Here is a 14,929-nt window from a genome sequence, read left to right on the forward strand (position 1 = left end):
GGCACACCGACGGACCAACATAAATAGGTACAGTATACACAGTACACAGTATTCAAACCAACACACATAGGGGCCGATTAGGATGGAGGATTTTCCGCCTCCTCCGGGCCGGCGGAAGCCACCTCCGGCCCGGAGGAGGCGGAAAATCCTCTGCGGAGTCACCAAAGACCCACCGCCGCATTACGATGGCTGGTGGGTCTTGGTTTCTGTCCGCTGCTTTTCCGCCGCGGTCGGACTACAACCGCTGCGGAAAAGCTCTCATTTGGCTTGGAGTGTCTATCAGACACCGCCAGCCAAATTAGGAAACATTTGTAAACATGCTTTTCCGCTGCGGTTTTTCCGCCGTGGAAAAGCATGTGTACTTTTGATTTTGGGGGGCCGTTGCGGGCCCCAGGGTGTAGGCAGGTGGGGGGTGCACATGGGGGGTACCTATGGTACCCCCCAGCATTTACATGCACAAAGCGGCAGGCACCGCGCGGTGCCTGCCGCTTTGTGCATGTAAATGTTAAACATGCACTTTTAACATTGCGGCGGGTGCTGCTTGAAGCAGCACCCGCCGCAATGTTAAATATCCAGGATGTGACCGCCAGGATGGCGGTCACATCCTAATTTGCACGGAGGGACCGCCGCAGCCCATGCGGACGGTCCCTCCACCTCTGGGATGGCGGACGGACGCAAGTCCGTCCGCCATCCTAATCGGCCCCATAGTGTGGAATCAATGCAAAAAGCAAGAACAATTAAACATTTCCATTGAAAGATACAATCATAAAATAAACTCTTTGCAGGTATAGAAGAGTGGACAATGGGGAGGCGGGTGGGTCAGTGAGGAATCCACAGGCATATACTGTATCCACCAGAAAACGCATTACCGAAGGTAAGTAACTTGTTCTTCTGATGGATACATCTGCCAGTGGATTCCTCACCTTGTGAATAGAATCCCACAGCAGTCCCCACTCCCGGAGGAGGGTGTCCACTCTTCTATACCAAGAAATCCTGTAGGATAGAGCGCGCAAAGTGGCCATCCCTCCTCACTTCGGAATCTAAGCAGTAATGCTTCGGGAAAGTGTGAAGGGAGGCCCAAGTTGCCGCCCTACAAATGTCCTCAACAGGAACACCTCTAGATAAGGCAGATGTAGAAGACTTTGCCCTGGTAGAATGAGCTCTTAAACCCTCTGGAGGTTCCTTACCGGCCAAAGAGTAACAAATCTTGATGCACAAGACAATCCATCTGGAAAGTGTGCGCTTGTGCACCGCTCTGCCTTTTCTGCAGCCAGCAAAGCCCACGAAGAGCTGGTCATCCACACGATAGTCTTTAGTTCTATCAAGGTAGAAGCTCCACGCCCTCTTTGGGTCCAAGCGGTGAAGCCGCTCCTCCTCCTTGGAAGGGTGAGGGGGAGGATAGAAGGAAGGAAGGGTGATGGACTGCCCCAGATGGAAGGGAGTTATCACCTTAGGCAGAAAAGCAGCCCTGGTCCCGAGTACCATTCTTTCAGCATGAATGGTCAAGAATGGGGGTTTCGAACTTAAAGCTTGAAGCTCACTTACCCTCCTTGCCGAGGTAATAGCAACTAAAAATACTGTCTTAAAAGACAACAGTCTCAAGGGACACTTATGCAAGGGCTCGAAGGGAGAACCCATCAAATAGGTTAAGACAAGATTCAAGTCCCATTGAGGCACAATAAAAGGAGTGGGCGGATATTTGTTGGTAAGGCCCTTAATAAAACGCAAAACAATAGGTGACTTAAACAAAGATGGCTGGTCCAGCATGCAAAGGAATGCCGACAAAGCCGACAAATAGCCTTTCACAGTAGCCACAGCAAAACCCTGCTGAGCTAAAGAAAGAGCAAACTGAAGGATGTTGGATAAACGAGCCCTTAAGGGGTCAATAGACTTCTCTCCACACCATGAGACAAATATGGACCACCTATAGGAATAAATAGTCTTGGTGGAGTGTCACCTGGCCGAAAGAATCACATCCACCACGTCAGGCGGGAGAAAAAAAGAATTCAGATTGCCCCGTTCAATCTCCAGGCATGAAGGTGTAAGCTCTGGAGGTGGGGGTGTAGAACCTGCCCCTGCGACTGCGAGAGGAGGTCTGCCCTGAGAGGGAGATGGAGCGGAGGGCACGAGGAGAGGTGGAGAAGATCTGGATACCACACCCTTCTTGGCCAATCCGGGGCGATCAATATGATTTGGGCCCGGTCTTGGCGAATCTTCCTCAAAACCCGAGGAATCAAGGGTATGGGAGGAAACGCGTAAAGGAGCTGTGAGTCCCAACTCAACTGAAACGCGTCCCCCAAAGCTCCCTGCATCGGATACTGGGGACTGCAGAATGACGGGCAGTGAGCATTCTCGTGAGTGGCAAACAGGTCCACCCGAGGAGTTCCCCACTTCCGGAAGACGTGATGAACCACCTCCAGATGAAGCCTCCACTCTTGATCGGCTGAGAACTGCCGACTGAGACTGTCCGCACGTACGTTCAGAACTCCGGCCAGATGATTTGCCATCAGACAAATCTGATGGTCCTGAACCCAGGACCAGAGACGCAGAGCCTCTCTGCAGAGACAATGCGACTCTACTCCTCCCTATTTGTTGACATACCACATCACTGTAGTGTTGTCCGTTAGGACTTGAACCGACTGACCGCGAAGGGAAGGAAGGAAGGCCTTGAGCGCCAAACGTATCGCCCGTAACTCCAGAAGGTTGACTTCCTCTGGAGACCTAAGACCCTTGATCTCCAGTTCCCCCAGATGAGCACCCCACCCTAGAGTGGATGCATCCGTTATCACCGCGGCCACCGATGGAGGTAGGTGGAAGGGCTTTCCCTGAGACACATTGCCTTCCACGCTCCACCAAGATAGATCCGCTGCAGCTTCTCTGGAGATCCTCACAGACTCCCTGAGATCTTCATTGTGCTGATACCACTGCTTGCGGAGGCACCACTGGAGCGCCCTCATGTGCCAGCGTGCATGGTTGACCAACAGAATGTAGGAATCAAACAGACCGAGCAGGCAAAGGACCTTCAGGACTGGAACGACTGCTCCATTGTAAAACAAGGGAATCATTTCCTGAATGTCGAGAATCCTTTGAGGAGGAGGCTATGCTCGACACACAGTAGTGTCCAGTACTGCCCCTATGAACAGGTTGCGCTGAGAGGGCACCAGGTGAGACTTGGGCACGTTTATCGAAAAACCCAACTTGTACAACAGCCGAGCTGTCACCTGCAGATGATGAAGCACCTTCTCTGGCGACTCCGCTTCTGAGATTGGCTGCCACCACTGCCATCACCTTGGTGAAGACTCGAGGTGCAGTAGTAAGTCCAAATGGGAGGACCACAGACTGATAATGTTGTGACCCCACAGTGAAACGGAGATACTTCCTGTGCGACTTCAGGATCGGGATATGAAAATACGCGTCCTGCAAGTCGATCGACACCATCCAGTCCTCTTTCTGCAGCGCTTGAAGAACCTTCGCTAGGGTAAGCATCTTGAACTTTTCTTGCTTCAGAAATAGATTCAAGATCCTGAGATCCAGGATTGGACGTAACCTGCCATCCTTTTTGGGTATGAGGAAATACCGGGAGTAGCATCCCTGACCCCTTTCCTGCTCTGGCACCACCTCTATCGTACCTTTTTTTAATAAAGCTAGAACTTCCTCCTGTAGGAGAAGAAGGTGGTCCTCCGAGCAAACCCCTTGACAAAGAGGGTTGGAGGGAATTTCTGAAAGGGAAGAGCATACCCATTCTCCACAAGATTGAGAACCCAAAGGTCTGTAGTGACCGATTCCCAATCTTGTAAAAAATGAGTAAGCCGACCCCCCACAGGACCAAAATGATCCAGAATGGTGGATCTAGGGCTGCTTTGCTGTGGTAAGAGGGGGAGAGGTAGAGGAGGAGGAGGAGGAGGGCTGACGACCTCGTGGACGACCTCTGTTTTTGACCCTGCATAACTTATATAGGGCATTCTGCTGCTGCTGCTGCTGCTGAGGTTGTTTGTAGGTGATAAAGGACGACCTCCCAAAGCCTCTGTACCTTCTATAAGATGAACCCCTAGACTGTGCCTGCAGACCCAGGGACTTGGCCGTAGCCTTGCTATCTTTAAATCTTTCTAAAGCTGAATCCGCCTTTTTTCCAAAAAGTCCAGAGCCATTAAACGGGAGGTCCAAAAGAGTCGCCTGGACATCCTAAGAGAACTCTGAAGATTTAAGCCAGGCACTCCTTCTAGATGCAATTGAAGAACCCATTATCCTGGCTACAGAGTCCGCAGTATCAAGACCACTCTGATTCACCTGTCGTGCAGCAGCCTGCGTTCAGACAAGACTTCATCAAAATTCTTTCTATCCTCCTCCGATAACTTCGGGGCCAGCAGTTTAGCAGAATCCATTAAGGCATGAATGTACCTGCCCAAAAGGCAAGTAGCATTAGTGGACTTAAGTGCCATAGACGCTGAAGAAAACACCTTTTTAGCAGCCTGATTCAGTCTCTTTGACTCTCTTTCACCCGGAATCTGCGGAAAAGCACCAGATGATTTCTTCGAACAGGCAGCTTGGATAACTAGACTCTCAGGTGAAGGATGTGAAGTAAGAAACTCCGGATCTCCTGGAGCCGCCCTCTATCTCCTGGCAACAGATCTCGAGACTGCCGGAGCCGAAAAGGGCTTTTGCCAAACCTCCATAACCAGTTCAGTGATGGCGTCATTGAATGGTAGTAAAGGTTCTATTACTGCAGAAGGAGAATGGACTACCTCTGTCGGAATGTTGGATTTAAATTCAGCTGTCGGGAGTTTTAGACCTAAAAGATCAGCAGCCTTACGTATCACAGTGTGGTAGGGAGCCACATCCTTAGAGGGAATATCTGAAGGTGGAGAGAGTTGCCATTCTGGTGACATATCCAGAGCACTTGCCACTCTTAAGACTTCAAAAAAGTCCTCTGACTCCTGAAGCTCACCTTCCTCTATCTCATCCTCCCTATATTGCTGTTCCTCCAACAATCTTTGAGCCTCCCGCCTGGACCTTATCATCTGGGCCGGAGCTGACGGAGTCGTACACGGCTCCGATGAATTCAGAACTGGCGTTGAAACCCGGATCCAGGGGCACAATCTAAGTCGAACGAGGTCGAGCTGACAGCGCCGGAGATGGAGGTATCGGCGTCGAAATCCTCGGCACCGGGAAATGCCAGGACGGAGCCGCAGGGAGAAAAGGCATAAAGGGAACCTGAGCATAGGCTTGAGGAACCCCCAAATTGAACGCCATAGGACCCATGGGACCCAAAGGTGCACCAGAGGGGTACATTGCCTTCGCAAAGACACCATACATAGCATTGAGATAATGCGATGGTTCTTGCCCTGGACTAGGAAAGGGAGGGTACTCGCCTGGAATACGCTCAGGCATAGGCATCACCGGACTCCGGCCTGCCGGCGCCGACGGTGGATCCACTGGAGTTGACGGCCCTTCAGGTATGTTATGTTATGTGCATACCTCTTCTACCGGAGCCGGAGAATGTTCCAGAGATGGAGAAGGAATCGGCGCCGGTGACTGCGCCGGTGAAGCAACAGGAGAAGTCGCTCTCTCTGTAGAAGTAGAAGGAGATACATAGTCCTCCCGATGTCGATGGACTTTCGAGGTCGACGTCTGAGCCTCTTCCTTATCCGAACGGCGTTGAGAGCCGTGCCTCTTCTTCTTCTTGTGCTTCTTGGGTTTTGAAGCATGACCCGATGTCGACTTCGAGCCCGACCTCGACCTGGATCTCGACCTGGATCTCCTCCGGACCCTCTTTTCTTTCCGCATCTTGGCCATGAACAGCTTGGCCTCACTTTCTTTCAGAGCCCTCTGGTTCATTTTCCTGCAGGAAGCGCAATCCTCAACGTCATGGTCCGATGACTAACACCATACGCAATCGTCGTAAGGATCTGTTATGGACATGTGTCCACCGCACCGAGAAATAAAAGAGAACAGGATTCAAGGTAGAAAACACAAAGTAGCAATACAACCATGGAGAGTCCCAAGAAACCGTTAGCGTCGACAGCACGGAAAAAAGGGACCTGACGTCATCACGCCGACGAGGCTCTCTTATGGCTCAGGTGACGTCAGCGAGGTCGCAAGCAAAGTCGAGCCTCTGTGACGTCTTCCTTGTCGGCGTGGAGAGCTACAAAAGTTTCTGAATGTTGCTGGCGCAGGGGATATTCACAAGGTGAGGAATCCACTGGCAGATGTATCCATCAGAAACTTATTATTGTTTTTTTTCTAAAACTCAATTTACTTTTTCTGAAATTAACAAAAACAAAACTCCATATGTAGCAACCACAGTAGGCGTCCTTGGAGCTGGCAATATTCACAATTCCAAGATAAAATATTGTATTTTTTAAAGTTTCCGCAATGGGGTTTTCATTTTTTTTACTTGTATGTATGTATACATGTAGCAAGATATTTCTGAAGTCTGTTTTCCTAATGTTAAGACGTAGCATTAACATGCACTTTGTTTCTATATCTATCAACATGCAGGAAGTGTTCATAAGCTCACTCCCACTTACGGGACATTGCAACTCTTTTCTTGTGCTGGAGTAGCGCGAGGCGACTGCAATGTATAAATGTATGTATTAACAAGAAAACAGTTTATTTTTAAAATGTCAGTATTGAAAAGAAAATGTCAGGATACTCTCTGGGGATGGATAATTAGTCAAAGCGTAAGAATCTAAGAGGGGTGTTCAGTGAGGAGTAATTTAATTATTCTCTATTACATTAAATTACATACTGTATTGACCAGTGCTAGTCTGATAGATGGATGTTGGCACAGCCATGGTAGTGATAGCAGATTGAGGTCCTTCTTCTTCAGACTTTTCTTCTTCAATCTTTGGAACTCCAGCAACATCAGAAGACAGATCATTCAAATGTTTTCTAAAATGCAGAATTATAGTTATATTTGTAATTCCTACCAAATAGCAGCCTCCAATAGAAATGAATACAGGAAATGACAAGATGATGTTTTTACTCTGTATGCCTTTTAGTAGTAGAACTAAAAAGTGCTTAGTACAGAAGACGTGGAGATGAAAACAAGTTACTTACCTGTAACTTTGGTTCCCCAGTATTGGTAACTTTCATAGATTCCCATGCTTTTGTATCATTCCCCGTCGTCAGAATGGGAGTATCGGTAACAAAATAACATAGCAGTAGGTACAAAAGAGAAAGAAAAAGGCCTAGGCCTCATTCCCTTTTGTAGCATATCCGCCTCTTTTTGTAAAAGAGACCAAACTAAGCATCAGCTAATGAGAAGAGCCTCACCCCATAGAACCCTCCTGAAGGAACCTCAGAGCCTCAGATTTTGGTAGCCGTTGTGTAACAGTCATCATATCTGCTGAAGGCTGAGCTATCCTCGGGGAGGTGGGTGGGCGCATGGGAATCTATGAAAGTTACCAATACTGGGGAACAAAAGTTACAGGTAAGCAACTTGTTTTCTTGCCCCAGTATTGGAACTTTCATAGATTCCCATGCTTTTGTATCAGAGTAGCAAGCAGTCAGCAATAAAACACATTTTGTGGCATGAACATACATTGCAATAAAGGGCATGGTGAAACATCCTGGGCAACTATATAAACCTGAGGGGTATACTATGAGTAACTAAAGACTATGGCTATCACACCAAAGGAATTTTTCCATGGATGGTTACAGCTTGCCATGGTTATTTTGATCTAGATGACCTCTATTTGTGATTAGTTAACAATATAGCCTTCTCTTCACATAAGCTGCAGTAAGCTTTTATTCTGTTACCTCCTGGAGGGGTATAGAATATTTTCGAAGATCCTTCTGATCACTCTTTTTGCTTTATGGTTTTTGCTAAGGTGATTAGAAAAGAACGAAAAAAAGAAAAAAGAAAAAAAGAAGAAAAGAATTATTATGTGCCCATTTCGTCTTTGGCTGCAGTTATTTTTAGTAAATAACATACGTTGACAAATGGCTGGTGACGCGGTATCATGACGGTTAGGAGTGTCTTTGCTCTTTAAACCGTAATGATAAAGTTTGTTTGTTTTTAACAGACAATAAATAGTTTGGAAGGAGCAATGGATGTTTTGTTCATAACGTTCTTGGAGATCCAATCAGATGGGGAGCACTTACTTTTGTGCCTTCTGATTGGCCGACCCTTTGCACTTTCAGCCAATCAAATACTTTCTTTCTGGTAGTTTGATGCAGGGGGCCACGTGACCGGCACTCAGCCAATGACGCGCGGCGTCATATACCGGAGCCATGGCTTGCCTCGATACCTCCCCAATCGGCTCGGATGCCGGTTTCCGAAGTACCGACTGATAGGTAGGCTCTGTGTGTAAGAACGTGACTATCCATGGCGTTTTCTAACTTTAAACTTTAAACCTTTCTAAAACCGCAGAGTGGAAGTTTAGAGGCACTACCCTCCTGTTTGTTGTGATTACAAGACTTCCAGCATAGATGCCTGATAAGATGTACGACTCACAATTCTGGAGTTTTATTACTTTCGTGCACTTTAACATAGTCGTGAAAAAGGTTGCAGAGTGGAAGTTTGATTGATCAACGCAGAATGGATCATTCTAAGCAATAGAGAGGGACTCGTTCTCATAGTGTTTGTGTACCTGTCTTCTTTCTTGTAGAGCGGTGCTTCCCTTTTTCCTGAGCCGTGGCCAGGTGGGGTGAGGTCTGTACCTCTTACGAGTCTGGTAAGATGGTTTCTGTTCCCTCTTGTTATTCTTAAACTGATCCAATGATGAGACATTAGCACACAGGTTTGCAGTGCTATTGGTGTACATGATTATGACACACAATACTAGGGTTGATACATATGAATCTTGTTTATATATATTTACTATGATGTGCACGCGGTGTCTATTGGTAGACACCTATATTGACCTCCATTCTTTTCACTGTTTCTGTAGTGTTTTTACACAACTAGAAGAGTGGAGAAACGATGCGGACACCTAGTGGATTCAGGTGATCTCTGTATTCGTTCCATTTATGTTGGTTTTGAGCACTTTTTTGTTTAATTATCACTTCGTTGCAGTAGCTATCAGTATTTGGTCCTGAAGAAAGCAATTACATAATGTGTCGATAATTGCTGAAATATGTTGACCTTATAGTACATCCGGGCAGTCAATAATTTTGTGACTGTCACTGAATACATTTTAATGTTGGAAGAGTGGGTAGCACCAGAATAAATATCCTTTTCAGTACCCCCTCATCCAATTTTATGATACCTTTTTCTTACTTCATATACACCCTTTTTTGCACTGCGACATCAGTCCCCCCTTTGTGCCAACACCCTCACAATCGAGTAGCAAGACCATAGTAAGACCTGTCTGACCGGTTGAGGGCTCTTTCCTACCATCTGGGCCCTCTTCCATGAAAACTAGTGGCACTCCTAGTGGTGGTCTTGATGGAATCCCAAATGATGAAGGGCGGTTCCGTGTGGTGACTGATGGGCATCCTTGCCTGACCACTACGTGGGTTTGTCGAAGGGATGACCCTAGATAGATATACACATGGTAGGGATATTTAGGATTTCCTGTTAGTTTACCTTTGCGTACACACTAGTTTTTCCTTGCTAGACCCTCTGATATTTGTGTGTAGTTCCATACATTGCAATAGCCATATTTACATGAAGATACAAAATGTGCAGAAAAAAGGAAGGTGGGATAGAAAGTAAAGCTCACCAATTAGTGGAAGAGGTTCCTAAGCACTGCCTGGCCCACAGCCGTGTCCTCCTGTGTCAAGGATTCCAAGCAGTAATGCTTTGTAAAGGTGTGCACGCTGCTCCAAGTCGCAGCCCTGCAAATGTCTCTGATGTGCACTCCCACGAAGAGAGCTGTCGAAGAAGCCACCGATCTAGTGGATTGCGCTCTAATTCTGCTGGTCAGCGGCTTACCCGCTGTCGAATGGCAATAGAGAATGGCATGGGAAATCCATCTAACAATACTTTGTTTTGAAAGAGGGAGGCCCTTGCGAGGACCACCAAAAGCAATGAACAGTTGGGAAGATTTACGGAATCCTTTGGTGCGATCCAAATAAAATTTTAAGCACCGTTGTACATCCAGAGAATGCAGTGACCTCTCCGCTGGTGTAGAAGGGTGAGGAAAGAAAGATTGAAGAATAACTGGCTCATTCAAGTGAAAGTCCTAGGGCAACTTGGGTATGAACCTCGGGTTAGGTCTTAAGATTACTGTATTCCTTTTGAATTGGAGAAACGGTTCCTGAATTATGAGAGCCTGCAACTCCCCAATGTGTCTTGCCGATGTGAGGGCAAGAAGGAGAGCCAATTTCCATGAAAGGAATTTCATGTCCGTTCGATGTATTGGTTCAAATGGGTCTTTCATGAGCTGTGTGAGGACCAAATTCAGTTGCCAAGTAGGAGGCGGAGGCATCACCGGGGGATAGACATGGAAGAGTCCTTTAAGAAACTGTTTAATTATCCTAGAAGACCAAAGAGAAGGTCCAGACGCAGAACGTCTGTACCGAGAAATCGCTGCCAAGTGCACTTTTATGGATGAATGGGCTAGCCCCGTCTTAGCTAAGGACAAAAGATAAGGCAGAAGCTGATGAGGATGAGAAGAGAAAGGGTCAACACCTTCTTTCCTGCATCAAATGCAACATCTTTTCCATTTGAAATGGTAAGTCTTATTCGTGGAAGGAGCTCTAGCCTGGGAGAGAACCTCTCTTATTTCATTTGAGATGGGAAGGTTCATGAATTCTTGCTGTTCAGGAGCCATGCTGTCAGGTGCAATGAAGCTGGATCCGGATGCCAAATTTGCCCCTCGGACATTGTGAGAAGGTCCGGAATGGTTCGCAAGGGAAGAGGAGGAACAAGCGACAACAGATGGAGTTCCGTGAACCAGACCTTTCTCGGCCAAGCAGGGGCTATCAAGATCATCTTGCATGGCTCCACTTTGATTTTCCTGATAAGTCTCGGGATCATTGGAATGGGGGGAAAGGCGTAAACAAATGTCCCTGACCAGGCTATCCAAAGTGCATTCCCCAATGATCCTTGATGGTGAAGCTTGCTTGCATAAGACCGGCATTTCTTGTTGGTCGGTGTGGCAAATAGATCTATTGCAGGCTTGCACCACTTTTGGAAAACCTTGTCCAGAACCCGCTGGTTCATTTCCCACTTGTGACTGACTGAGGATAGCCTGCTTAGTCTGTCGGCATTTTCGTTTAAGATCCCTGGCAGATGTTCCGCCTGCAGTGAAATTCTGTGAAGGATCACCCATTCCCAGATTTCTTGAGCTTCCTGAGATAACGGGAGAGACCTGGTTCCTCCTTCCTTGTTTATGTAATGCATTGCCGTGGTGTTGTCCATCTGGATGAGAACATTCGAACCTCCTAGTCGAGGGAGAAAAGCTTGAAGAGCCAGTTTGATTTCCCTGAGTTCCAAGAGATTGATGTGAAGCAGACGGTTCTGAGGTTACCAATGTCCACTGACATGCAGTTCCTGCAGTTCTGCCCCCCAGCCGTCCAATGACGCATCTGTTGTCACAACCTGAGGAGACGGATCGCTTACGAAGGATAGACCTTGGGACAAGATCTCCTGCATTGTCCACCACAATGCAGCTTTTCTCATTGCCAAGGTGATGGTCACTTTGTCGTAGAACGAACCGAGAATCTGTCTCCACTGGATGTCCAGCTGCTCCTGAAGAGGACGCATCCTCAATCTGCAGTGTGGAATTAGAGGAATGCATGAAGAAATCACTCCTAGAAGAGATTTGTAACGGCGTACTGAAAGACACCTTCTTCTTCTTAAGGCTAGCACCATGGTTTGTAGTTTTTCCTGCCTCTCCAAGGTTGGGAAAGCTTTTTTGAGATTCGAGTTCAAGATGGCCCCCAGGAAGCGAGCAGTCCTGGACGGAACCAGAGATGACTTTTCCTTGTTTAGAGGGAGACCCAAATTCTGAAACAGGTTTGTACATGCATTGACCGCTTCCCTCGCGGCCTCCCTGGACAGAGTCTTCAGCAACCAGTCGTCCAGGTAAGGGAAGACTTGAAAGTGATTCTTCCGTAGAAATGCTGCCAATGGTGCCAGCACCTTGGTGAAGATTCTTGGGGCTGAGCGAAGGGTAAAACGCTGAATTGAAAGGGGCTCTTGGCTACTGTAAATCATAGAAACCTTCTGTGTGCTGGGTGAATCGGTATGTGAAAGTACGCATCTTCGAGATCGAGCATGGCCATGAAATCCCCTGGATTGATGAGACGTAGTATGTCTTGAAGTGAGACCATCCGGAAAGATAGGTGTTGAGCTCCCTGAGATCTAAAATGGGGCGCCATTTCTCTAGCGTCTTCCTTATCAGGAAGAACCTGGAATAGAATCCTTCTCCTCTTTGGGCGGAGGGGACCGGCTCTATAGCACCTTTCAGGAGCATCTGATGAACTTCGAGCCGCAGAAGGCGCAGATGTTTCGATGGGATGGCGGCCGGGGGCTTGGATGGTGGGATTTGTGTAAATTCCAAAGTATGGCCCTTTCGAATGATGTTGAGCACCCGGTCTGATGTTATCTTGGATCAATTCTGAAGGTAATGAGATACCCTGCCTGCCTCCTACTGATGATCTTGTGGAGGTGGGCACAGTAGGAAGAGCCAGGAGGCCGCTATTGTCTCTTGGACGTTTCACGTCCTTGGCGAGTTTGCCTTCCTCTATTATTAGATCTTGAGAAATTCGAGGACTGGCCTTATCTTTGCTGATAAGGCTGGCGGTACTGTTGCGAACCTGAGCCATACGATGAGTACCGTTGCTGCTGGTAAGAGCCTCTGTACGTGGTACTCTTGCCTCTGGAACCTCTGAATGGAGCTTTACGGTACTGAAGCGTACCCAGAGACTTAGCCGTCTCAGTGTCTTTTTTAATATCCTGGAGAGTGTCATCTATCAACTTTCCAAACAATGCCTCTCCATCGAAAGGTAGATCCAGGATCTTATTCTGTATTTCGGGTCTGAACCAAGTCGCCTTGAGCCATCCCTGGCGACCAAGGACTGCAGCACCAGCTAATGAACGAAAAGCTGTTGTGGGGATGTCCATGGCACAGTCTATAGTTTCCATTGACGTTGCTTCCCCTTCTTGTAAAATCTTCTTCGCCTCTGTTTTTGATTCTGGAGATGGTTGATCCAAATGTGGTAAAACGTCACACCATAGTTGGCGATCATACCTGCCCAATATTGCCAAGGCATTTGCTGCCCGCACCAAAAGACTAGCCATTGAAGAGAACCTCTTCCCGGCGTTGTCTAACCTCCTGCCTTCTTTAACTGGAGGAGTTGTCAAAGGAGCTGAAGGGTTGCGTGACTTCCTTTGTGCCGCTTGAGAAATTACAGAGTCCGGTTTTGGGTGTCCCGTCAAAGACTCAGGTGCTTTGTATTTTTTGTCGAGGCGCAGTAGTACAGGGACCACCGTCGATGGATTCTTCATTGCCTTAAGACCTTCATCCCAAACATGTTGGACAATAGGGATAGATCTAGTAGTCTTTTTATAAGGCTCTTTGAAGTCATATAAAAAAACATTCGGTGGTAACAGAAGGCATTGGTAGCTTGAATCTGCCAGCCGCTCTCTCCATCAGCTTATGGAACCCCCCTATATCCGCTGGCGGGGAGTCCACCGCATACGGACATGGTAAAGCTGGGTATGGGATGACATACTCGTCCCATTCTACACCTTGATCAGGTCTGCCATCAAAGTTTTGATCCTCATCCGAGGAATCATCATGAGCGTCCAGTGGTATCGAAGATACCTGTGGAACCGGTGTCTGCGGCTGAGATGTCACCTGAGCCGGCAATTCTGGAGAAACCACTGCAGGAGCCGCAGGGACAGGCAGAGCTTGCGTAGTCGGAACAGCAGCAGGCTGTGAACATCTAGATTTGTAATCCTGAAGCATGTTGTGAAGATCCTGCAAGAGAGAAGATGGTACAGACACCATGTCTTGCCTCGAATACTGTTGTGACTGGGCAGAATGATGATACCCACATTCCTGCTGGTACTCCCCTTCGGAATCCGTCTCTTGGCATTTAACCAGAAGCTGAGATGGACTGTTTGCATAACCATATGAGCTCCTGATCGTCATCATCAGATTCGTCATCATCCTCCTTTAACAGCAGAGCTGGAGACAAGGGGGTAACTCTCCTAGGAGACGTCATGTCAGGTGTAATTCGTGTCATAGAAAAAGTAATTCTTTCCGTCGACGACAGAATCGGCGACGATCCCATCGACGATGGAGCTGTATGTGGTAATACTGCCGTCGTCGATGTCGTTGACGGAGTAGACTTCGTCGACGAACGAACAATCGACGACGAGATGGGCGTCGTCGACGACGAGACCGTCGACGCTCCTGCCGTCGTCGTTGTCAATTTTGTCATCGTTGAAGCCCTCGATGCCGACACTGTCGTCGTCACCACCGTCGGCGAACTCTTCGTCGTCGCTGCCGTCATCGCTGCCGTCGTTGACATCTTCGTCGATATCGCTGACACTGTCGTCGACGACTCCGTCGTCGCCGATGATCCCGTCGACATCGATTGTACCGTGGACGGGCCCGTCGACGCTACCATTTTAAGCTTAGGCTTCAACGTCTTCGTCAACGAAGTCTTCGTCGACGAAGCCTTCATCTACGTCGTCGATGACTTGGAACCTCTGTCAAACTTCCCAGAAGACTGAGAAGAAGGTCTTTTGAAGGCTGGATCAGTCTTCATCCCAGAAGAAGGTGTAGATGGTCCTTCCCTCTTCTTTTCACCATGGTGAGGAGATTCGACCGGACCCTGGCTCTCAGACTCTCTGGGGGTCTTTTTTGAGGCCTTAGATAGATGCTCCATAGAAGGAGAAAGGGAAACCCTACCCCTTTTGACTGACCTTCTTGTAGATGAGGCTGAAGAAGAGTCTTCACTGTCACTGGAGACTGTGTCTTTTCTGGACTTCAACTTCTGGAGCCAGGTAAGAAGCCTACTCTCA

At 47.8% G+C, this 14,929-nt stretch overlaps 1 protein-coding gene across 4 annotated transcripts in view; it reads right to left on the reverse strand.

Moving 5' to 3' along the window:
- The window catches only part of CREM (cAMP responsive element modulator), an 837,541-nt gene that overhangs the window by 372,426 nt on the left and 450,186 nt on the right, over window positions 1-14,929 (reverse strand). For 3 of the 4 annotated variants that reach the window (XM_078663315.1, XM_078663314.1, XM_078663316.1), the window contains one exon: window positions 6,749-6,891. The exons of the other annotated variant lie outside the window; for it this stretch is intronic. In XM_078663315.1, coding sequence (XP_078519441.1) covers window positions 6,749-6,891 — 143 coding nt within the window. The remainder of the gene's footprint in view (window positions 1-6,748; window positions 6,892-14,929) is intronic. 4 annotated transcript variants of the gene reach the window in all.

This window comes from Lissotriton helveticus, chromosome 10 (genome assembly GCF_964261635.1).
Source record: "Lissotriton helveticus chromosome 10, aLisHel1.1, whole genome shotgun sequence".
In the NCBI taxonomy this organism is placed as follows: domain Eukaryota; kingdom Metazoa; phylum Chordata; class Amphibia; order Caudata; family Salamandridae; genus Lissotriton; species Lissotriton helveticus.